Genomic DNA, 22,573 nt, shown 5'->3' on the forward strand with positions numbered 1-22,573 from the left:
AGCTAGTAGGGGTATTTATTTTTATTTTCTCAGAAGTACTGAGTTAGGTAGCAGGATTTATGTGGAGCTAATGTTGTAAACCGTCATTGACCACACACTCCAGCACAGTAGGTGGCAGAATGCAACTTTAACCTTTGCGGACCGCCATTACATCATAGAAGAACAAGAATAATAATCTTTGTTTTAACATTTATTCAGTGCTATACCATGGCGTCGGTTGAGGCTTGGTTCATGGACGATTCTGACGAAGATCATAGGATGCCACATAAACTAAACCCAAACGAACCTGTGTCTTTGAAGGAGTTAGAAAATATTGGGGTTTTCTCTTGGAAGGTAACGTTAGTTAGCTAACTAGCGAGCAAGGCGGGATAACAACTTGGTAACTTCAGGTATCAAGAAAAAGTTGTCAACGTTAAGCTGGTTACGTTATCTACTTCGTTAGTTAACGTTAGTGTCATACACGTCTGTGAATGCTGGTTAAATTGGATTGCATAACAGTAGCGTCTGTCGCCAGCCTGGTCTCATAGACGTAACATAGTAAACGTTATTCCGGGACGTTCAAATTAGTATATTTTACGTTTGGTATAGTTACATAAAACAGGTTACTTAGGCCAAAATGAAAGTAAGGTGGATGGGTAGGCTTATAACGCGAACATCTAGCAATCCAAAGGTTGCGTGTTCGAATCTCATCAACGACAGCCTTAGCGTTTTAGCTCATTTGCAACTACTTAGCATGTAATCTAACCTTAACCATTTAACCTAACTCGTAGCCTAGCTAATGTTAGCCACAAAAAATTGGAATTCATAAAATAAAATTTTTGAATTTCATAACATTGTATGAGACTAGAGACAGACTGGTTGATTCTGTACTGTCCATGTCTTCCAGTTAGATGCTGATATTTATGAAACAGACCCTGCGCTGGAAAAGATCCGTAAAGACAGAGGCTACTCCTACTCCGACATCATCACTATCGACAAGGACAAACTACCTAACTACGAAGACAAGGTAATACCTGCGTACAGTGACAAGAACACATTTGAGGGTGCTCAGAGTCAGATTACAATTCTTTCACTTGGTATTCTGTATCCCAATATTAGACTTGTTATAATGATACACTTTATAAAAGTGTCCTGCCATTTGTGTACTCTTGTCCCAAGCTGAAGATGTTTTTTGAGGAGCACCTCCACCTGGATGATGAGATCCGCTACATCCTAGATGGCAGGGCCTACTTTGACGTGAGGGACAGAGAGGACCGCTGGATCCGCATCGCCATGACCAAGGGAGACCTGATCACTCTGCCTGCAGGCATCTACCACAGATTCACTCTGACTGAGACCGTATGGCTCCATTTGGCTGTTTACAACACCTACAGTAAAACTGTCCAACATGGAGGGGATTCGATTATCTGGCCCGGGTTGCCCTGGTAGAAGGCGAAAAGCGATTGCATTAGTTTTGGAACCAGGCTTCCTCCCAGGCGTGAGCCAGGTGCCCCGCTCGTGGCTGATGGTTAAGTGACGTAGGTTAAGTACGTGGATTAATGAGTAGGAATCTGTGTTTTCACATGCAGAAGTGATTGCTTTTGATAAAAATGCTATATCTACCTTCCTAATGAAAACTTGAACCTATATTTGATGGGGGGAAAAAATATGTTTCTGAATGAAGCACCATGCTGCCTTGTTGACAACATGACCGAGCGGTGCAGATTACTGTTCCAATTGTGAAGGGCCCTCGTCCCTCACCGCTTTTGCTTTTTCACGTCACGGGCCACAGACCGGTACTCAGCGCAATCGAATCCGCCCGGTGTTCCAAACAGGACATTATTTGTCTTTTTACCTAAACATGCAAACACCATCAGATATAATTCATAGCAAGCAGTGGAGTGCACTAGAATGACATTCACTCTCATGGGATGGGTGGCTCCCTCACTGCTTTTTCCTGTTGATATCACTGGCCATACAGTGCCTTCAGAAAGCATTCATACCCCCTTGACTTATGTTTTTGTTACTGCTTGAATTCCAAATTGATTAATTATTTCTTTTTTTCACCCATCTACACACAATACCCCATAATGACAAATTGAAAACATGTTTTAAGAAATATTTGCACATTTCTTAAATAAAATACAGAAATATCTTATTTACATAAGTATTCAATAAATGTTAGAATCACCTTTGGCAACAATTACAGCTGTGAGTCTTTATGGGTAAGTCTAAGAGCTTTGCAAACCTGGATTGTACAATATTTGTACGTTCTTAAAAAAATTATTCAAGCTCTGCCAAGTTGGTTGTTGATCCTTGCTAGACATCCATTTTCAAGTCTTGCCATAGATTTCCAAGCCTATTTAAGTCAAAACTGTAGCAGGAAAATTCAATGTCATCTTGGTAAGCAACTCCAGTGTTGATTTGGCCTTAGGTTATTGTCCTGCTGAAAGATGAGTTTGTCTCCCGGAAAGCAGACTCAACCAGGTTTTCCTCTAGGATTTTGCCAGTGCTTAGCTTTATTCCATTTCTTTGTATCCTAAAAAACTCCCTAGTCCTTGCCCATGACAAGCATACCCATAACATGATGCAGCTTCCACCATGTTTGAAAATATGAAGTGGTACTTAGTAATGTTGGATTTGCCCCAAACATAACTTTGTCCTGAATACAAAGCATTAATTTCTTTGCCACATTTTTAGCAGTTTTTCTTTAGTGCCTTATTGCAAACAAATATTTGTATTCCTTCCTCCTTTTCACTCTGTCATTTTGGTTAGTATTGTGGAGTAACTATAATATGTTGTTGATCCATCCTCAGTTCTCTTATCACAGCCATTAAACTAACTGTTTTAAAGTCACCATTGGCCTCATGATGAAATCCTTGAGCGGTTTCCTTCCTCTCCGGCAACTGAGTTAGCAAGGACGCCTGTATCTTTGTAGTGACTTGGTGTATTGATTTATTTTTACCCATCTACCAATAGGTGCCCTTTGCGAGGCATTGGAACACCTCCCTGATCTTGTGGTTGAATCTGTTTGTAATTCACTGCTCGACTGGGGGACCTTACAGATAATTGTATGTGTGGGGTACAGAGATGAGGTAGTCATTGAAAAATCATGTTAAACACTATTGCACAGTGAGTCCATGCAACTTCTGACTTAAGGAAATTTTTACTGCTGAACTTTATTTGGGCTTGCCATAAAAGGGGTTGAATACTTACTCAAGCTTTTTGTTTAATTAACTTGTACATTCTAGAAACAATGGAATTTACATTGTGGGGTATTTTGTGTGTAGGCCAGTGACAATCTCTGGAAAAAGTTGAGGGGTGTGTATACTTTCTGAAGGCATTGTAGACCGGTGCACCCCAGCTCAGCTTAATCAAACTCCCTCAATGTCTTCCATCAGGTCATGTGGTTAGGATAGGATATGCACGCAGTTGACCTATGAGAATGTTTAGGTCTAGAGCCATACTGCATGTCCAAGTCAAAAGTAAGATTTTTACATTTCAAATAAAATGTTGATTGTTTTTCGTCATGCATTTTACAGAACTACACTCAAGCCATGAGACTGTTCGTGGGGGAGCCTGTATGGAAAGCCTACAATCGTCCAGCAGATGAGTTTGATATTCGCCAGAAGTATGTGAGCGCTCTCCAATGTGCTTAAGACGAGCAACAGGTGGTACTGAATGGATGCAGTGTCCATAGAATTACACAATTTCTATGGCCAACCAATCTTCTAGGAACCAATTTAGTGGAGTTGGATAATCAAAGACTCATGACAAAGGCTTTTGTATTATCAGGTATTTAAACCCATGCAGTGCCTGCAATTATACTAATTAACACACCACTTTATGATTTTGTCCTTATATTGTATTGCGCCACTCAAGGTCGCATTCTATTTTTGTAACACTACATCAGTCTAGTAAGCTGTTTGTTACCTACACTGAGCTAAAATGCCAGTAAGCTATCACATTAAATCACTCTTCAATCATTTAGTTGTCTAACTTTTCATTCTTCTAAAGTAATTGATCGTCACAAGTCTGGTCTCAATCAATAACCATTGTAAAAGGTCTACACCAAGTTCAGTTTATTTGGATAAACAAGATTCCTTTTCTCACATCCAGAGCAATACAGTACACTTCAACAACATCAGGTAAACACCACAGCATGTAAACAAACAGTTATACTTAAGAGATCATTAGGATAATTCAATAACTTTCCATTAATATATTTTCCCTATGAATAATATGTACAGTTGAATTATTCCATATTTATTTTACATTTCTTTTGTGGAGAGGGGTGGATCCTGAGCCAAGTCATTCATTGCCCCTCAAATTCAAAAAGTTACAGAAGTGTCGTTGATTTTACAGGACAAAATAACATGATTTACTCAGGTCTTAATTACACAGGAATGCAAAATGTCCGCCTTGTCTAAAAACATTGTACTGTATGTATTCACATAGATATCCTATCAGCATTCACTTGTGAGTTACACAATCATTTCCATCACTACTAGTATAATATGGGGAGTGAATTTGCCTGCGCTGTGAGAACAGTTGTGTGTGCCTGCTCTAGAGTTCAGGCAGGGTAATGCCCATGTTGTTTAGTGGAGTGTAATGACACTCAAGCCTAGGCCACACTCCTGATGGGCCCCCTATTCTTGCAAATGTTTTGCTCTAATCTTGTGACCTACAAGGGTCCCATACCTCCCTGGTTCCCGCTACACCAGTTTGAGGCACTGTGTGTTGAAGCTGTCTCCCTCTCGGCAGGCCACTGACTCCAGCAGGGCCTGTTTCTTCTGGGTGGAGCGGGACGACTCCAGCTCGTACATGGTGGTCAGGTTGAAAAGGACGCTCTCGTGGAGGTACAGGGCCGGGTCCTGTTGCACCAGGCCCTCCAGCTGTCTCAGCGACTCCTTCAGACGGCCCAGGTACAACAGGCACACTGCTGCATTGTTATTCGCCTGTAGGGGAGAGGAGAGAGAGGTTATTGGCCTGGAGGGAGAAGAAGAGAGGCCAGAAAGGCCTCAGAAGTGAAGGGAAAGCAGTGGTATTACTCTACTACTGTAGTATCCCTTGATCATGTGTAGTACTTACTATATAATTTTGTAATACTGTATAATACAGTATACTGCACACTATAGTATCCCTCGATCATGTGTAGTACTTAATATAGAATTTTGTAGTATACTGTAGAATACTATACTTCACACTAGTATAGTTTGATAATGTAGTGCTTACTTTAGAATGTTGTAGTATACTGGAGAATTATATACTACATGGTGTAGTGTTTACTATAGCATGTTGTAGTATACTGGAGAATACTATGTAATACTACAGTATTATCTGCAAAAAACACTGTAGTAAATAGATGGGTTAGTTGACAATGTCATGTTACCGATGCACACGCTTCAAAATGGGGCAGAAGTCCGTGAGTAGTTGTGATTCTGGATTGCCAGACAGCTACCAACAATGACAAGAAACTGCCATGTAGGGAATCTTTAAGTGACTCGTTTCATCTTGTTCTTGATACCATGTCTTGTTTTGACTGATTTCAAGTCAATGCTAATATGGCAAATTCGCTAGCCAACCAACAACTGTAACAATATATTTGAGCGACAAGTGCTCATTGTGCAAATTTATTTGTTTTCAATAAACATTGGAGATGAAATATAGTTTACATGTTGTCAACAATCTAAGCCAACCCCGTCTGTTTTGGCCCATAGTTGCACACGCATAATTTTTGTTGCTGGACAACCAACCCGTCTATACTACTTTTTCCCCCCCCGTATGCTCCACCCATTCCCCATATCCCAATTTGTGCCACCGAGGAGTGAGAATCCTAATCCAAGTATAGATCATATCTTGTGTTAGCTACAGGTTTTAGAAAAGAGCAGAAGCTCTGAACTATCAGTTCAGACTCGAGTCCTACCTACAGTACCAGTCAAAAGTTTGGACTCCTACTCATTCCAGGGTTTTTCTTTATTTTTACAATTCTCTACATTGTAGAATAATAGTGAAAACAAACTATGAAATAACACATATGGAATCATGTAGTAACCAAAAAAGTGTTAAACAAATCGAAATATTTTGAGATTCTTCAAAGTAGCCACCCTTTGCCTTGATGAAAGCTTTGCAATCTATCAACCAGCTTCACGAGGTAGTCACCTGGAATGCATTTAAATTAAGAGGTGTGCCTTGTTAATTTGTGGAACTTCTTTCCTTCTTAATGCATTTGAGACAATCGGTGGTTGTGTTGTGTCAAGGTAGCGGTGGTATACAGACGATAGCCCTATTTGGTAAAAGACCGAGTCCATATTATGGCAAGAACAGCTCAAATAAGCAAAAAGAAATGACAGTCCATCATTACTTTAAGACATGAAGGTCAGTCGATCCGGAAAATGTCAAGAACTTTTAAAGTTTCAAGTGCAGATGCAGAAACCGGCTCTCATGAGGACCGCCACAGGAAAGGAAGACCCAGAGTTACCTCTGCTGCAGAGGAGAAGTTCATTAGAGTTACCAGCCTCAGAAATTACAGCCCAAATAAATGCTTCAGAGTTCAAGTAAGACCCATCTCAATAATCAACTGTTCAGAGGAGACTGCGTGAATCAGGCCATTATGGTCGAATTGCTGCAAAGAAACCACTACTAAAAGGACACCAATAAGAAGAAGAGACTTGCTTGGGCCAAGAAACACAATCGATGGACATTAGACCGGTGGAAATCTGTTCTTTGGTCTTGAGTCCAAATTTTAGATTGTTGGTTCCAACTGCCGTGTCTGCGAGATGCAGAGTAGGTGAACGGATGATCACCGCGTGTGGTTCCCACCGTGAAGCATGGAGGAGGTGGTGTGATGGGGCTTTGCTGGTGACACTGTCAGTGATTTATTTAGAATTCAAGGCGCACTTAACCAGCATGGCTACCACAGCCTTCTGCAGCGATATGCCATCCCATCACATTTTTGGTTACTACATGATTCCATGTGTCATTTCATAATTTTGTCTTCACTATTCTACAATGTAGAAAATAAAGAAAAACCCTTGCATGAGTTGTATCCAAACCTTTGACCTGTACTATACATGTTATGCAACATTTGCTCTTAGTATTTGCCCAGTAGGTTTCCTCAAGGAAAGCACCCCACTTTTGTCAAAGATAAAACAAATAGTAAATACTACAGTAAACTTTACTACAGTCATGTACATTAACACTACAATGAATACTAGTGTACTTCTGCAAAAACACTACAGTGAATAAATATAGTAATACTACAGTATTTAGAGCATCGTATACTATAGTATATTTTCATATGGGTATGTTGACAGGGGAGAGAAAGCAGAAAGGAGTTTTTTTGCCTGCAGGGAGAGGAAAGAGGGCATTTTTGGCATGTGTGTAAAGAGAGGAGAGGGGACAAAGGCTTGAGGAGAGTGGGGAAATAATTATTATTCATCTACAGAGAAGGAGAGGAGAGAGTAATTTGCCTGAGGAAGAAAGGAGAAGAGCTCTGCACAGGAGAGAGAGGGAAGAAAGGCGTTATTTGTCTAGGGAGAAGATAATGTTGCCTTAGGGGGAGAGAGGGAGGCTGTTTTCTTGCTTGAGGGGAAATATCATGTAGTCGAGGGGTGAGATCTGCCTCAAACTACAGTGCATTTATTTACAGTCTTCTAGTAAAGTAAAACCTCCGATGTATCCTATAAAATGTGTTAAGTCTTAATCACGTATAGTTGTCATAAATTGTTGTAGATTGCGTGATCACCTACCACAGGGTTTTTGGGGTCGATCTTTAGGACCTCTGCGAACGAGGAATGTGCCTCTGAGTAGTTGTTCTGACTGAGGTAGATGAAGGCCCTGAACCACACAACACACACACACAGGTCAGCTGGGTTACTACAGAGACCTATCACATTACAATGTCACTTCAGTGATTCTGTGTGAAGATGTGCCAGTCGGCCAACTGACAGGAATTAACAGCTAATGTGAATCAACAGTGTGAATGGCACCATTTTGTCTCCTAGCAAAGCATCACAAAGTGACCCCTGTGCCTACTCACACCCTACAACTGTAAGGGAAGTCTGACAGAAGTACAGATAAATGAATCAGGAAATAGTTTCATTTATGACACACACTGATTCGTACCTGTTCATCAAAACACATGTGTCTGTAGTTCCACTTCCCTTCTCCAGAGAGGCTTTCTCCACATCTAGGAAATACTTCTCGGCTGTTTTAATGTCTCCAATCTGGTCAAAAATAACAATTCAAACCAAAACACATTATGTTGTGGAAAAACTAGTTGAAATTGAAAGAGAAAAGGTGTGTGTGTGTGTGTTCACCTGCAGGAATATGCGTCCTATCCCACTCAGCAGCTGTACTTTCTGCTGAGGCTCGTACTGGATGATGGAGTGATATGTCTCTACAGCCAGAACATAGTCCTAGATAAAGAGAGAGGGAGACAGAAAGAGCGAGGGAGACAGACGGAGTGAGAATTAATCAAGTGTATTGACCATTAGTAGGGCGAGGTGTCCCTGGTCACACCGTGCCCCAGCCATGGCTGTTCTCTACCACACATCACATTGCTCACATGCTGACTGAACTGCTGAGCATGGCTGCAATGTATCTGGGGATGGGAGAGGGTCAGTGAGTTGGTGCAGTGTGTGTGTGTGTGTTTACATTCATGCTACCACCAGCAGATGGCGCTGTGTCTCTTTCTATGGTCCTATGTACAGAACGACTCCCCACTTTCTCTCTGTCCCTCTATTTCTCCATCTCCCACTAACAAAGAATCCAATCAGGGTGATCCTATGGGATATTACTGGGAAGCCTGTGGTCTGCCATCATACATCTACAGACCAACACAAACAACATTTTACACACAACTGTCACTAGGAAAGAACAAGCAACATTGTTAGAAAGCATTCTCTAGTAAAGTATAGAGCCCTCAAACTCAACTCCGAACCTCGATGCCAGTTCCACTGCATTTTTTCATTGTTCCCCTCTAATCAGGGAATGATTTAGACTTGGGACACCAGGTGGGTGCAATTAATTATCAGGTAGAAAGGAAAAGCAGGAGGCTCCGGACCTCGTAGAGTAAGAGTTGAATAACCCTGGCCATTAAACATGATGAATGCCGTCTTCATCGAAGGAACTTGTCAAATGTATTGTGGGTGTCAGGTGAACACTGTTGTGTTACTCTGCATCTGCCAATTACATTACAACTCCAATCCATGATAGTCAGATCATCCAGAATGGTGGTTCTGTTACAGGATAGCTTTGTGTTTCACCGTTCCCTCATTTGGTCTAGACTCTGGGTGATGATATTGAAGTAGATGTTTTGAACGGGCAGGACAGACAGTGTCTTGGTGCAGGATATGCTCAGGCTAGCGTCCGCCTGGCTGTTCCACTGTCAGCATGGGTCTCTAGACATAGGGCTGGACTGAGGGGAAGGCAGAATGAAGTGGACTGAACCAGACAAACGGCATCTCTCCTTATATAATAAAACACACACACCTGACAAGACCTCTCCTAACACATTTACTCACTATGCACCAAAACAATGCTGCTTAAACCCAATAAGCCTTTATTAGCCATTGTGTGTGTGTGTGTGTACATGTGGCTTGCTAGTTGTTATCCATTCCTCCGCTAGCTTCCTGACAGCCATGGACGGGCATGTGTGTGAATATGTGTCTGGGCAAGTACGTCAATGAATGTGTGTGTTACAGTTGGTGTGTGTGTGCGCATACACCCACAGGGGACTCTGGTAGCTCAGTGCTGCCGTTATAGTCCCTCCCCCACCCCACACGGAACACATACCTTCATCATGAGCAGACAGTTAGCCATGGCGTACATGACCCGACTCAGACGAGACTTCCACAGCTGAAGAGATGCTGCAACAAAGGACACATTGGTTTCATTTCAGACCTGTTGATTTATGTACCTGGGCAATTTTAGCATTGTGGGACCATTCATTGAATCAATATTTCACTGTACAAAAACAGAGTTGAATATAACACACAACAGAAGCATGGGAGAGCAAATTCAGCACCTCCTTCCCTTTCTCTCCCATCTCTCTATCCAACTACCCCCTCCCCTCATCACACTAGTATTCCCATCACCATCGTTTGTCTGAGAAGGAAGGGAAGACGCTGCAACTCCCTCTCCCACACACTCCCTCTTTCTATCCTCAGGCTGATTGTGTAGGCTGTCAGTGGGCTTGTTTGTGCTCATCTGCAGCAGGATGTGTGTGTTCATATGCGTGAATGTGTATGGACTGGATTGTGTGCACAGGCCTATCATTGTGTGTGTGTGTAGTGAACCTGTGTGTGTGTTCTTGCTGACTGAGGCCATCACTCAGTGGGGGTCTATTGAGATGTGCTAGTCTTTGTTATTGAGTGCGTAGGAAGAGAAGCAGAGAGAGAGACTGACAAAGTAGTGAGGTGCAACTAACCAGATCCCTCTGCATCTGAACAGTACGATGAACCAATTATTGAAAAGTTGGCCATGTCTTATGTATTGATTGCTTTCTCACGACTCAAAACCAACTGTCTCAATGGTCTATGCCCATTTAATAAGTTCCTTTAATATAAAACAAAGGTCTGACGGCAAAATAGTGGCTTCACTGGGAAGAGGATGGCGGAGGTTGAATAACACTGGGTATCGAGTGTGGGTTTACGCCACTCTCTCAGTGTGGGACAGGTGGGGACTAGACACTGTTCTGTACCGCACCTTGTCTGTTCTCCTGGGTGAGGTTGATCATGCTGCCGTCCTCAGCCAAGCCCTGCTCAAGGTTATCCAGGATCTATCAGGAGAGACAGCGTTGTAAACAAGGTAGTCATTATTTTTCAACCCATCACTGACTTTATTAGAAGAAAACAAAAGCGAGGGAGGACACGAGAGAAAGTTGGTGTGTGTGTGTGTGAACTCACGGTCTGACAGACGGTCCTCATGCTGTGTAGTCTGTCCAGAGACTCCTGTGGTTTCCCCAGGTACTGAGGCAGCTCTGCATGCAGCACCCGCATCGAGAACGGAACCATGGAGCCTGAAAGAGCGAGAGAGAGAATCTTCACACATATGTCATTCACAAACTCCCACAGATGAAACGTACAGATGGCGTTGAGAAACGTGTGTTGCAAAGCAGGAAGCCTCCTCTCCCTTTATCCAACACTCTCTTCCTCCAGCTCTCTTCCTCTCACCCCTCTCTCCTGAGGAACGAAGGCCCTACCTAGAGGTGAGCAGTGAGACATGTGCCTGAGCTTTGAGCCTTTGATCTCTGGCTCTTTGATAGCTACAGAGGAAGCACTGTCTCGGTCTGTCTGTCGCTGTCTGTGTAGAGATTCTCTGGTAATCAGCAGCACCCATGAAAACACCCACGACTCCTATCTACAGCTTTACAGTGACGTCACAGAGAGAACAGCCATGTTCTGGAGTACTAAGGGTCAGGGGTTAAACTCGTTTCACCCTGATGACCTAAAGAAACATCGGACTTGTCGGCTTCGTGTAGAAAGAGTGAACTAAATGAAAGTACATCCCATCGTTTAGTGAAACTATGACTTGTTGCAGATAGAAAATAAAACTATTCAAGTTGCCTTTAAAAAAACATTAAACTTTTTCCTCTCACTTTGTAAACAAATGAATAACCGACTCTGTTTTTTTAAACAGTATATCCTGATGGTTGTTTGAGAGGATATGCTTGGCGCTCACTAATGTTCCTTCTAAGAGTTAGATCATGGATAATAGATATTGGATGGGGGCAGCAGACCTTCAGATGTCAATCTTTGATGCCAGGCAGGAAACTGTTGCCAGTATCTGTAGCCACCTAGGGCAGCACAAAGCATTTAATATTGAGGAATGGAAATTCAATCTGCTCTCCCCTTGGACTGCTGTGTGGTGTCGCTTCAAGCGTTCACCTCGGTTCTCTCGCTGTCTGTGTGTCCGCGGCCATGACTCTATAGCGATTGCCTCTACTATAGTAAACCCTAGGGCTGTAGAGACTAAAGCAATGGCACTACATCAGAGAGCTGCTCATGCAGAGTTAAAAGGGAAAAACAACAGTGGCACTGAAATAAAGTGTTGTCTTTGGTTGTTAGCAGGGCTGGGGATTTCTATGGTTTGATCAGGGGGGTGTCAGAGCGTTTGGTTAGTATTTTAAGTATAGATGGTGTGTACCTCTCCTCCCAGGGTATACGGTAGGATAGTATTCATAGTAGAGGTCAGGTTGGTCCAGGTTTCCAAACGGCTCCAGTTCCATCTCAGCGTTCTGGAACAGGCTCAGCTTGGTGAGCAGGGCCAGGCGAACAAACCACAGCTGCAACAACACACACTCTTGTCAACCTAGTCTGTCCCCCCCACCCTCTCTGTGAGTGTGTGTGTGTCACCCCACTCTTGTCATCCTAGCCTGTCCCCCCCCCACCCTCTCTGTGAGTGTGTGTGTCACCCCACTCTTGTCATCCTAGCCTGTCCCCCCCCCCACCCTCTCTGTGAGTGTGTGTGTGTCAGCCCACTCTTGTCATCCTAGCCTGCCCCCCCCCCCCCCACCCTCTCTGTGAGTGTGTGTGTCAGCCCACTCTTGTCATCCTAGCCTGCCCCCCCCCCCCCCCCCACCCTCTCTGTGAGTGTGTGTCAGCCCACTCTTGTCATCCTAGCCTGCCCCCCCCCCCCCCCCACCCTCTCTGTGAGTGTGTGTGTCAGCCCACTCTTGTCATCCTAGCCTGCCCCCCCCCCCCCACCCTCTCTGTGAGTGTGTGTGTCAGCCCACTCTTATCATCCTAGCCTGTCGACCCCCACCCTCTCTGTGAGTGTGTGTGCCAGCCCACTCTTGTCATCCTGAGTCTAATTCATGCAGGCAGCTCCTGGCTTTAACCCCCATCCTCTCCTCTACCACACACACACATGTTAGTCTTACCTCTATTCCCCAGACACACTGTACCGACACTTAGCTACATACATGATCAGATACATGATCAGATACGAGACTTACACACATAAACCACTCACACACATACAGGCATTTGCACCAGTATTGCCAAAGACAAACAGAAACATTTACAGACAGACACACAGGTACCTGTAGTGAGTCAGTGTTGTGGCTGGAGGGCTGGCCAGCCTTACCGTAGCCCTGACCATGAGCTGTCAGCAGTCTGCCTGTCAGGTCCACCGCAGCACGCCAGTTCTTCGTGCTCTACAGGGACAGAGGAGCCGTTACAACAAAACCAACAGACAAGGTGAGAGGACAGGCGCACACACACACACACACACACACACACACACACACACACACACACACACACACACACACACACACACACACACACACACACACACACACACACACACACAGGACACGGTGACCGCTAAAATTAACCAACCAGAGATGCCAACCATAGCATTGTCAAGTGAGTTTATGACTGGTGGTATTAGTGGTAAGGAGCCAGGGCAGCCAAAGACAGGGGACGGAGGGGCATAAGAGGGTGTGTGGAGTCGAGCCTCCCAATCAGTAAGGATGACAAGGTCAGCCCAGAGATTGGGTTTTCACTGCACGGCCATTCATCACAGCCAGCCAGCTAATTAGGCAGCAGAGGATTACACATTAAACAGAAGGGGGGAGGGTGAAAGGAGAATAGAAGAACAGAGAGAGGAGAGGAATGCAAGCTAGATCTGTTGAGTGAATAGAGGAGGGAGAGCCCAGTCACAACAGACAGCTTTCTTCCTATACTGGAGCACAGGTGGGGTTCCATCATGGGAGATTTCACTGGCTTGTCATTAGTTAAACACAGCCACAAAGTCATAATTATGGCTAAACCCCACCCATTTCTACAATTTCTCTACTTAAAATTGTATTTTAAACCTAACCTTAGCAACACTGAACCTTATGCCTACATTTTTGTAGCCAATTTTGACTTTGTGGCTGTGTTAATTAGTGATGACAATTTCACTGGGACAATGAAAGACATCCTTTCTCCCCCCTCTCACTCTTCCACACACACACACACTCCCTCTCCCCCATGCCAGTGTCCCTGGTGCCTCTAAATCTTCATTAGGGGGTGAAATGAAGCTGAAAACGAGAGACATGGAGATGGCCAAAAGCAGCTGCAGCCACTGAGACAGAACCCACGGCAGTCCCCAGGGAGTTTGGGGAAAGTTACCTGAGTTTTACAACCCTATATTGTACACGCATACCCTCGCACGACCCTATACTGGACACGCATGCCCTCGCACGACCCTATACTGGACACGCATGCCCTCGCACGACCCTATACTGGACACGCATGCCCTAGCACAACCAAGTCACAAGTAGGCTTGAAAAAGAGCGCCACCTGTTGGGTCAGTGGGTGGTCTCCGAAAGGGGTGCCGGTTTAGTATAGTCACAACTTTTCCATAGTCCCGGTAAGAGACTGATAATGACCAGCAGAATACAGGGATAGCCTGCAATTCACACGTTATTTCACACCCAATACAGGCACACACACAACTTCACAGAGGGAACTGTTGGTGATGCAACTGGAAAGCTCCAGAAGTGCTAACAGAGGAGCCTGTAAACAATGGGGTCCCATTCCCCACCTCTGTTCCCTGCACGTGGGGTAGGCAGAGTTGAGGGCAGGTAGGTACTTGTTTCAGGAATTAGATGGCTGTGAGTTAATGTTCAGGAGAGGGACAGTAAGGGTTTTCAACAAGGGGTCGTTCCATCTCAAAAAGCACAAGAAAGAGGATCGACACCCACCATCTAGATTGTTCCTAAATGTATTCTGTTAGAAACAAAATATTAGCATTCCTACAACTGATACTCGTTGTTGGGGTGGGGGGTGGGTTTGGTGTGGGATCTATGGGTGGCTTTTTACAATCTCATTGTTAGAACAAAAAGTTAGGTCCAAATCACATGTGAGGTACTATATTCATTGGATATTATATGAATCCTACACATTAAAATGGCTAATTTGGGTGCAATCAATTAGCTTAACTTCTAATGATCAAAATCAAATTATTTCCCAACAAAAATAATGTTGCAGGAATGCTAATCTTCTGTTTCTAACGACAGAAATGATTTCAGAGCAATCTGAGATGGTGGGTGTCATGGCTTGCTGAAATGACATGGAATGACCCACCAAGACCAATGTTAGTTAGTGCCATCCCACACCCATGCATACCCAAACACCCAACCACATCAATAATCCCAGGTGTGAGAAAAGTCTATTAGAAGAGGTGAGAGAGAGAACAGTAGATGGATATGGCATGACTAATACACTGAACAAAAATATAAAAACGCAAGATGCAACAATTTCAAAGATTTTTACTGAGTTACAGTTCATAGAAGGAAACCAGTTCATTGAAATAAATGCATTAGGCTCTAATCTATGGATTTCACATGACTGGGAAATGCAGATATGCTCGCTAACAGGGATGTAAACAAATTTGACCCCAAAAAATGTTTTTGTGTATATGGAACATTTCTGGGATCTTTTATTTCAGCCCATGACACATGGGACCAACACTTTACATAATGTGTTAATATATTTTTTCAGTATAATTTACCTCCGCTCATATTACTCTGCAATAAGAGCCAATCGGATCCTCCTAAATCAAATGAGGATGCATTAAGACAGAGAAGTTGCTGATTATATTGAGTGATATTTAATGAGGAAATGCGGATGAACACAAAATGTGTACTGAGCAGGGCCACAGTGCAGGCCTAAATTAAAACTCCTGTCTCTCACACTGGGGAAGGAAGTGAATTAGCCACAGTTTGCATGCATAGTGTTCGCGCACAGCCACCGGGGAGGCAGGGGTATGAGCTTCCTTTCAGCTCATCCCTTTTTATTCACCTGATTTTTTTTTAAAAATAGAAAAAGTTCAACAGAAGCCCTTGTGAGTACTACAGACGTGTGGCGTGCACTCACGCATGCACACAGCTGGGGGAGAGAGAACCAAGAGGATTACAAGCCAGCTAGTGTCTGCTTGACTAGCCACAGTTCTGACGGGGCAACAGCGAGAGACTCCAGAGCCAGTAAAACCAACCAGGCCTTGGGCCCCCGCCAGGGAGCTCCATCCCCACCCCATAGGAGAAGAACAGAGAGACTTCACTACAGCCTACTACTTCAATAGAATACCACTGGATTCCCTACTCATAGAAAACACACAGAAACAAACACGAGGCTGTGTTTGCTATTAGCAGCGTCATGGGTTTAAAAGGGGTGAGGATTCTTAAATTGTGTTGAAGATCACAAGTTTTAGAGATTTTCCTTTGGTGAAGTAAAAACTCCCTGAAGCGAAGCTCACTGCACACCCACTGCCAGGGTTCTCGTGAGACGCCAGCCTCCAGCCAAACACAGTAGAAAGGCTACTCGCCCTGTTCTGCCTAACAAACTAAGCTCCTGTGCCACTTCAATTTAGCCCCAGCATTTTGAATGAATACAGAGGGGAGAGACAAAAGAAAGGTAGTATGCAAAACACACTAGCATCTCTAAGGCCTTGGTAGTGGCTAACTTGTCTTTGATGGTTTGGTGAAGGGCTGTAGGCCTTGTATCAGTGGCCCTGAGTGTCAGTCCAGGGCTTTGCCTCCAGGCCAAGAGGATGGACTGACTGGCTGACTGTTCTAAAGACCACAGTAGTTTCTTTTTGAAGGGATCCAGACATCTATAGCCCTGGGACAATGGTATAGATCACATGACTGATATGAAGGAATTTTGAAGTAACTAGCTTAGTAGGGATTGCATAGCAACTCTGTATAACCCTGTAATGGCTGTCTCTGGGAGAGTTCTGAACAGCGTTCCTTTGGGTGACCGTGTTTGATGACGTTGTCCACAGACGGATTTAAAGGCCTCATTCTCCCTTTACAAAACTCAGTACCTAGCTGTAGCTACATTGCCACGCTCTGTGCTTATGCCCAGGACCAGCGCTGAAGAGCACTGACTGCTATAGCATAGGACAAACAGCTGACACAGCTAGTCCAGGTCTCAATGTTGTAATGGGTTGAGGTAATGACAACTCTGCTGCACACCTCCAGGTAGCTACTGTATAATGCAGGTCATTGTGGTTACAGAGGGGAGGGAGCGTCAAGGCCAAGGCTGACCCAGCCAAGGTGGGAGGAAGGTGGGGATGATGCTAATCATACCTCCCCCGGCCCCCTTCCTCCACTGGACATATGGCCCCGGCACAGACGGGCCTGGCCCCAGGCCCAGACACCAGCACACTAGGGAGAGAGGGAGGTCATCAGCCCCAGAGGAAGAGAGGGATGGAGAGAAGGAAGGAGAGAGGTGGTTAATCAAAGTGACAGATTAACCAGCCCAGGGCCCTGCTGAGAGAGCGGGGATGCTGACCAGCCACAGGGAGAGAGAGGAGACAGGTCACCGGAGGGAGAGAGATGAGAGAAATATAAGCCCTAGGCCAATATCACTATGGGGAGAGAGAGAGGGGGGGGGGGGGGGGGGGGGGGGGGGGGGGACAGGTCACCAGAGAGGCCATGGGTAATGCTGAGCAAGAGGAGGCATTGGCCAGCTGACATTGGCCACAAGAGACAAGAGACGGGTCACAACACAAGCCTCAGAGGAAATGAGGAAGGGATGAGAGGGAGGGAAGAGAGAGAGAGAGAGAAAAAAATAAAGTCCCTGAGCCCTGCTGAGCAAGAGGGGAAATGCTGACGGGCCGACTCAGGGGAGAGGACAGACGGGTCACTAGCTCTCAAAGGAAGGGTAGAGAGAGACATCCTGAGGGATAGAGGACAGTTAACCAAGCAGTGAGAAAGAGGATCTGGCTCTCCCTCTACAACACCAACATTCAACAGGGTTTGGGTCAGTTCTATTTCAAGTCAAAGTGTGGAGCTATGATATTTGGACTCAGTTACCCTATGTTCAGGTGGTGTTAATAATAATATTATCTGAGCTCGCCTATGAATAATGTTCTCTCAGTGGTGTATATCACCACTGTCTGTTTGTATCAGCGGGGGATGGGGAGAGAGAGAGAGAGAGAGAACGCAGCATCTGTTCTCAAAGCCTCGCTCTTCTCCACAGAGGCTGTTTCCTCCTTTTTATCCCTCGCTTCCCCTCCCCTCATCTCTCTTCTTTCCCAGCCTAATAGCTCTCTTCCTCTTCTCTCTCGTCCTTCCTCTCCCTCTCCTCTGTTCTTCCCTTCCATAATCTCTGTGCTCCTCCCTCCATCTGTGATAGCCAGCGTTTGTGTGTTCTCTCAGAGGGAGTGTGGTGGCAGTGGGTGCAGTCGTACTCTGGCACTGCAGCATGAGTCACTGCCAGCTCCCAGCAGCCCCCAGAATCAGGAGGGAGTACACACACACACACACTGACAAAAGACACACACATGCCAGAGGGAAGACTCACACACATCTCTATACAGCCATAGGGCACATCTAATTAGTCACTACAATCCCAAGGTAAACATAGCTCTGTGTGAGCGAGCGAGCGCGCACACACACACACACACACACACACACACACACACACACACACACACCAGGGTTTCTAATAGCCAATAAATAGAATTGGTGCAGGCCAATTGTCTGGGAGAAGAAAAAAAAATCCCATTACAAGATGCTTTTTAGCCTATTCATTGATGGAAATACCAGTCGACGTAAATACATTTGACCGGTCATGCTTGTCGTCTATAGATTCATTGCATAATTTTGTGGAATTACATTGGTGAGTGTGTATTTTTGTTCGCTGTTATGATTCTTATTTATCACACGTTCAGAGCATATAGATACAGAGCGGGAAATCTGTCAGACAGCACAAGAGCTGCTGCTGAAGCTCCTGTTGCTGCTGGAGTGAACATGTGCTTTTAAGCCAAATCATTGCACAATTCTAAATGCAATCGCGTGTTAAAAACTGTTTTGATGGCCACGATTAAAAAGAGCTATTTTTATTTCTCAACTGGAATTTGAAGCGCACTTCCCATTCAAGTGCATAGGCAACGGTAGGCACGCTAGTTATTGCATCTTTAGATCTCCAATTGTTCAACATTTCTAACGGATATTCTCATCTCTGTCATTTTCCCGCTTATTGCATTATGGAACGGGTATTTGTGTGTAGCCTACTGCCATGTGCACATCGCTGCGCTTATAATGTGAAGAAATAATATTTGATCAACATTTTAAGGTAAACATTCTGATCTGTTGCATTTATGTACTGGTCGTATGAATTTGTGCTCTATCGTCCTGCAACTGTAGCAGAGTCGGTTTGGAGTAGTCTATTTCTTTCCTCGCACGGAACGACAAACTGACCAATAGAATAGGTCAACTTTTCTACTATGGGGGATTAACATAGGTTAGTGATTTTGCTGTTCATTACTCATCCTGTTGGCTGAGGAAAAGGAAATGTGGACAGTTATTCTACCATCTTCAAAGTGAACATGGGAATTCAGTAAATTATGTTAAGAGGAATTACCATAATCTATAAATGAGTCTTTCTATAAACAAATGGGGCCAATGCGTGACATTGGGATAAACATTTCAAAATGGTTTCAAATAAAGATTTTCACGCAGCTCCGAATGTGTGAAAGTGTATATATGAAAATTGGCCCATAACAACATAGCCCTCGGACCATATATCCTTTATTAAGCAGCGCTCATAGACAAATTCAAGGACTTTTTCAAGCATTTAATTGTTATTTTCAAGGATCTCAATGTTATACAATTGTAAAATATGTATATAACTATACATATAGGGCATAATATAGAACCCTTCCCTCCCAAAAAACATGCAAAAGTAGGCCATTAACACACACCATGCCAACATACACCAAGTGAATGGAGAAACAGACCACCCAACTGTCTCAAATTCGGTGCCATCAATCATAACTATTGATCAGTGTCAGGTTGATAGACTGGGCCGGCTGGAGCTGTGAGGGCCACAGTGGAGGAGCAAAACCCATTGACATTTCAACAGACCTGCCTCACTCACAATCTGTCTGTGTGTGTGTGTGTATTCCTGGCGGACCGCAGCCCAGTGCCAGGTGTGCGTGTGAGCAGAAGGCTTTGAAATATGCAAACAGCTCCCATGCATTAGACATCAGCACAGCAGGAGAGAGAACTCAAAGCCTGGAGGATCGATCTCCCTCTCTCTCCCTCCCTCTCCCTCTCTCTCTGCTACAGTGCATACGCTTTAAATACCAAGTGCAGGTCAGGGGCATTTGTTAAGACGGGGGGAGGGGAGGAAAGAGGAGAATGGGGTCATGGAGGAGGAGAGGTCACTATGCAGATTAATTTATATGCTTTATGGAGGGATAGGGGAGACAGGTGAACCAGAGAAATTGTAGGCAATTTTATGGGGCTGTGCAATTAACAACCATTCAATGAGGGAGGTGAGGCATACTCTAGGTAGTCATCATAGAATGTCACAAGCGTATCTGCTACATGCAAACAGCAATTTACGCGGTCTTCACTCACTGAATAAGTGGAAGTGCAAGCGTTTTCTGTGCATCCTAGTTCTTTCAAATGGAGGGGAATGCAAAGGCGAATTATTATAATTTTTTAAAAGTATGGGTAAACCAAGCTGCCATGAAAGTCGTTTCCAACAAGGCTGTTACATATAGATGTATAAAATACCTCTTCACACAAACACATTAACATGCACGCACAGTGACTCACAATGAGTTGTTTGAGGCCCAGGAAGGACTGTTCTACAGAGTTGGCTGTAAGGACCTGTCTCTTCATAGCTGCCTGCTCCCCCATTAAACGCACCATCAGGTCCTTCACAGCATCACCCTGAAACACACACACAGAACTGGTCAGTGGTCACAATCAGTTAGGGCCAGGAGAAAATGACTAGATATCAACATGTATGGAACCCCAGCTCTATGGGCAAATGGCAAGCTAACCCACTTGCAGGTTGTCAAACTTGAGTCCGGGCATGGCCAGTCTCTCCCTCTCCACAAACACCTGGCTGTACTGCTGCGTTGCCATGGAGATCAGCACCTTCCTGGTCTCCTCAGAAGGCAGCCAGGCATCGTACCTCTTATCAGCCTCACTCATGTTCAGTGCCGTGGCAAACGGGTCATCTCCCCCCGAGAACACTGCCTGCAGCTGGGTGAAGGGCTGAGGGGCTGTGGCCGGGGCTGGCTCTACTGGAGCCTGTTGAAGAGGCCTGGGGGTGGCTTCAGTCTGGGTAGGCCCAATGAAGGAGCTAGGGGTGGGGATGCCGGACTCCGTAAGCCCAGAGGTGGACAGAGAGGACCCAGAGGAAGCAGAGAGCTGGCGTTCGGGTGGGGCGGCTGACTTTGGGGACTCTGCGTTGGGGTTGCTGATAGAGATGAAGGAGGAGGTAGTGAAGGAGTCAAAGAAGTCAGTAGCTGGGTTGACATGGCCACTGTCAGAGAAGAACTTGCTGAGGCTGGGGCTGGGCTGGCAGACCAGGGGAGCCAGTTGACTGGGGGTAATCTCTGTGCTCCCCCCGGTGCCACTACTGAAGCTGGGAGATTTAATGAGGGTAGGCTGGAAGCCATCCGGCACCAGGGCCTGGGCTTTTGGCTGGCTGCCCTGGCTGAAGATGGTGCACACAGGGATGGATTCATCCTTGGATGTGGTCTCTTTGCTGCTGGCTTCCAGGGCTGCTGCCTCAGGCTTGGGGCTGCCTGAGCTGGGGGTGCTGTCCTCTGGGGTTACAGCAGAGACAGAGACAGTGATAACGTCCTGGTCAACAGTGGTTAGCTTCTGTTTCACATTCTCCAATGGTTCCTCAGGACTAGAGGCTACTGGACTTGTCTGCATCATCGCAGCCTCTATCTTGATCTCAGTAGTGTCTTGTCCAATCAGATCATCCACTTTCTCCCCCACCTCCTCCTTCTCTTCCTCCACTAAGGTTTCTTTAACCACTGCTGCTGCTGGCTCCTCCTCCCTCTCCTCAAACTGCTCCAGCAGGTTGTCCATGGGAACCACATCGTCCTCCTCACTGTTGATGGGGGAGTCAGAGATCATGACACTCTCCATCATCTGGTCATTGAGCTTGTCCATCAGGCTCTCTGAGGGCGTGCTGTGGCTGTCCTCCTCGGGAGTGATGAAGGACTCGCCCCCCAGGTCGATGCTCTCCTCCTGGAAATGGACATCAGAGGAGGGAAGGAGGGATGGCTCTGGAGAGATAGGGGCTTCACTCAGGCTGGGTTTAACCTCCACTGTCCCTGTGATGTCAAGGGTGACTGGCCTCTGGGCAGGAGTCTCGTTGTTGTCCATGATTCTTTGCCCTGAGGAATGGCATAGCACGGGGAAATAAAGTAGATCCACAGAAAACATAACATGGATTTGTAAGTATGTGCGTTAAAGTATAGGTAATGCATTTGGTATTTCTTAAACTGGGCTATAGTAGAAGGTTGTTGCGTGATGACGATAGGCTAACTGCTTGGCTAGCTAGCCAGCTATTTAAATAGCTGGTTAAGCTAAGTTAATAACAGTGCTTCAAATGGCGAAACGGGACATTATTTAGTTTCATATAATTATTAACACCAAACACTTGTTTACAGAAATCACATGTAGCGATGCATCAGAATCTCCTGTCAAGCTGTAAACGAATAAATGTTAACAAAAAAGGGAGCTTTACATTACCTTTGCTTAAGAACGATGACAGTTACGGCAATAGTGCGCATGCGTTTGTTTTCCAGGAAGTGAAATGTACGGTGT

General features: G+C 45.1%; 2 protein-coding genes across 4 annotated transcripts; one reads left to right on the plus strand and one right to left on the minus strand.

Annotated features, from left to right (window-relative positions):
* Positions 1 to 135: 135 nt before the first annotated feature.
* On the plus strand, positions 136 to 3,965 carry adi1 (acireductone dioxygenase 1). 3 transcript variants are annotated; one of them, XR_005472669.1, is made up of 4 exons: positions 136 to 333; positions 887 to 1,006; positions 1,159 to 1,517; positions 3,522 to 3,636. XR_005472669.1 is itself a non-coding variant. In XM_038967057.1 (4 exons), exons 1-4 carry the CDS (start codon positions 208 to 210, stop codon positions 3,636 to 3,638), a joined length of 543 nt encoding a protein of 180 aa, XP_038822985.1. In that variant the 5' UTR covers positions 136 to 207; the 3' UTR covers positions 3,639 to 3,965. The 3 variants fall into 3 exon arrangements, 1 of the variants encoding a protein (XP_038822985.1); XR_005472668.1 differs by having other exon boundaries at positions 1,159 to 1,526; positions 3,522 to 3,627; XM_038967057.1 differs by having other exon boundaries at positions 1,159 to 1,338; positions 3,522 to 3,965.
* A 74-nt stretch (positions 3,966 to 4,039) lies between these two features.
* trappc12 (trafficking protein particle complex 12) lies at positions 4,040 to 22,542 on the minus strand. The gene is made up of 12 exons (XM_038967056.1): positions 22,499 to 22,542; positions 20,786 to 22,140; positions 20,552 to 20,668; positions 13,028 to 13,141; positions 12,130 to 12,268; positions 10,890 to 11,002; positions 10,690 to 10,762; positions 9,778 to 9,851; positions 8,301 to 8,399; positions 8,107 to 8,207; positions 7,731 to 7,818; positions 4,040 to 4,937 (listed from the first exon to the last, which is right to left on the minus strand). Exons 2-12 carry the CDS (start codon positions 22,127 to 22,129, stop codon positions 4,695 to 4,697), a joined length of 2,505 nt encoding a protein of 834 aa, XP_038822984.1. The 5' UTR covers positions 22,130 to 22,140; positions 22,499 to 22,542; the 3' UTR covers positions 4,040 to 4,694.
* Between the last annotated feature and the right edge of the window lie 31 nt (positions 22,543 to 22,573).

Source organism: Salvelinus namaycush, chromosome 28 (genome assembly GCF_016432855.1).
Source record: "Salvelinus namaycush isolate Seneca chromosome 28, SaNama_1.0, whole genome shotgun sequence".
NCBI lineage: Eukaryota > Metazoa > Chordata > Actinopteri > Salmoniformes > Salmonidae > Salvelinus > Salvelinus namaycush.

Bases quoted from the DNA above. Each gene is read 5' to 3' on its own strand.
- adi1 (XM_038967057.1), top strand. From the start codon at position 208: ATGGCGTCGGTTGAGGCTTGGTTCATGGACGATTCTGACGAAGATCAT. The intron at 334-886 runs GTAACGTTAGTT...CATGTCTTCCAG, and splicing joins TTGGGGTTTTCTCTTGGAAG to TTAGATGCTGATATTTATGA. The intron at 1,007-1,158 runs GTAATACCTGCG...TCTTGTCCCAAG, and splicing joins TACCTAACTACGAAGACAAG to CTGAAGATGTTTTTTGAGGA.
- trappc12 (XM_038967056.1), bottom strand. From the start codon at position 22,129: ATGGACAACAACGAGACTCCTGCCCAGAGGCCAGTCACCCTTGACATC. The intron at 8,400-9,777 runs GTATGTGTTCCG...CTCTTTATCTAG, and splicing joins ACTGTCTGCTCATGATGAAG to GACTATGTTCTGGCTGTAGA. The intron at 7,819-8,106 runs GTACGAATCAGT...TGTGTGGTTCAG, and splicing joins ACATGTGTTTTGATGAACAG to GGCCTTCATCTACCTCAGTC.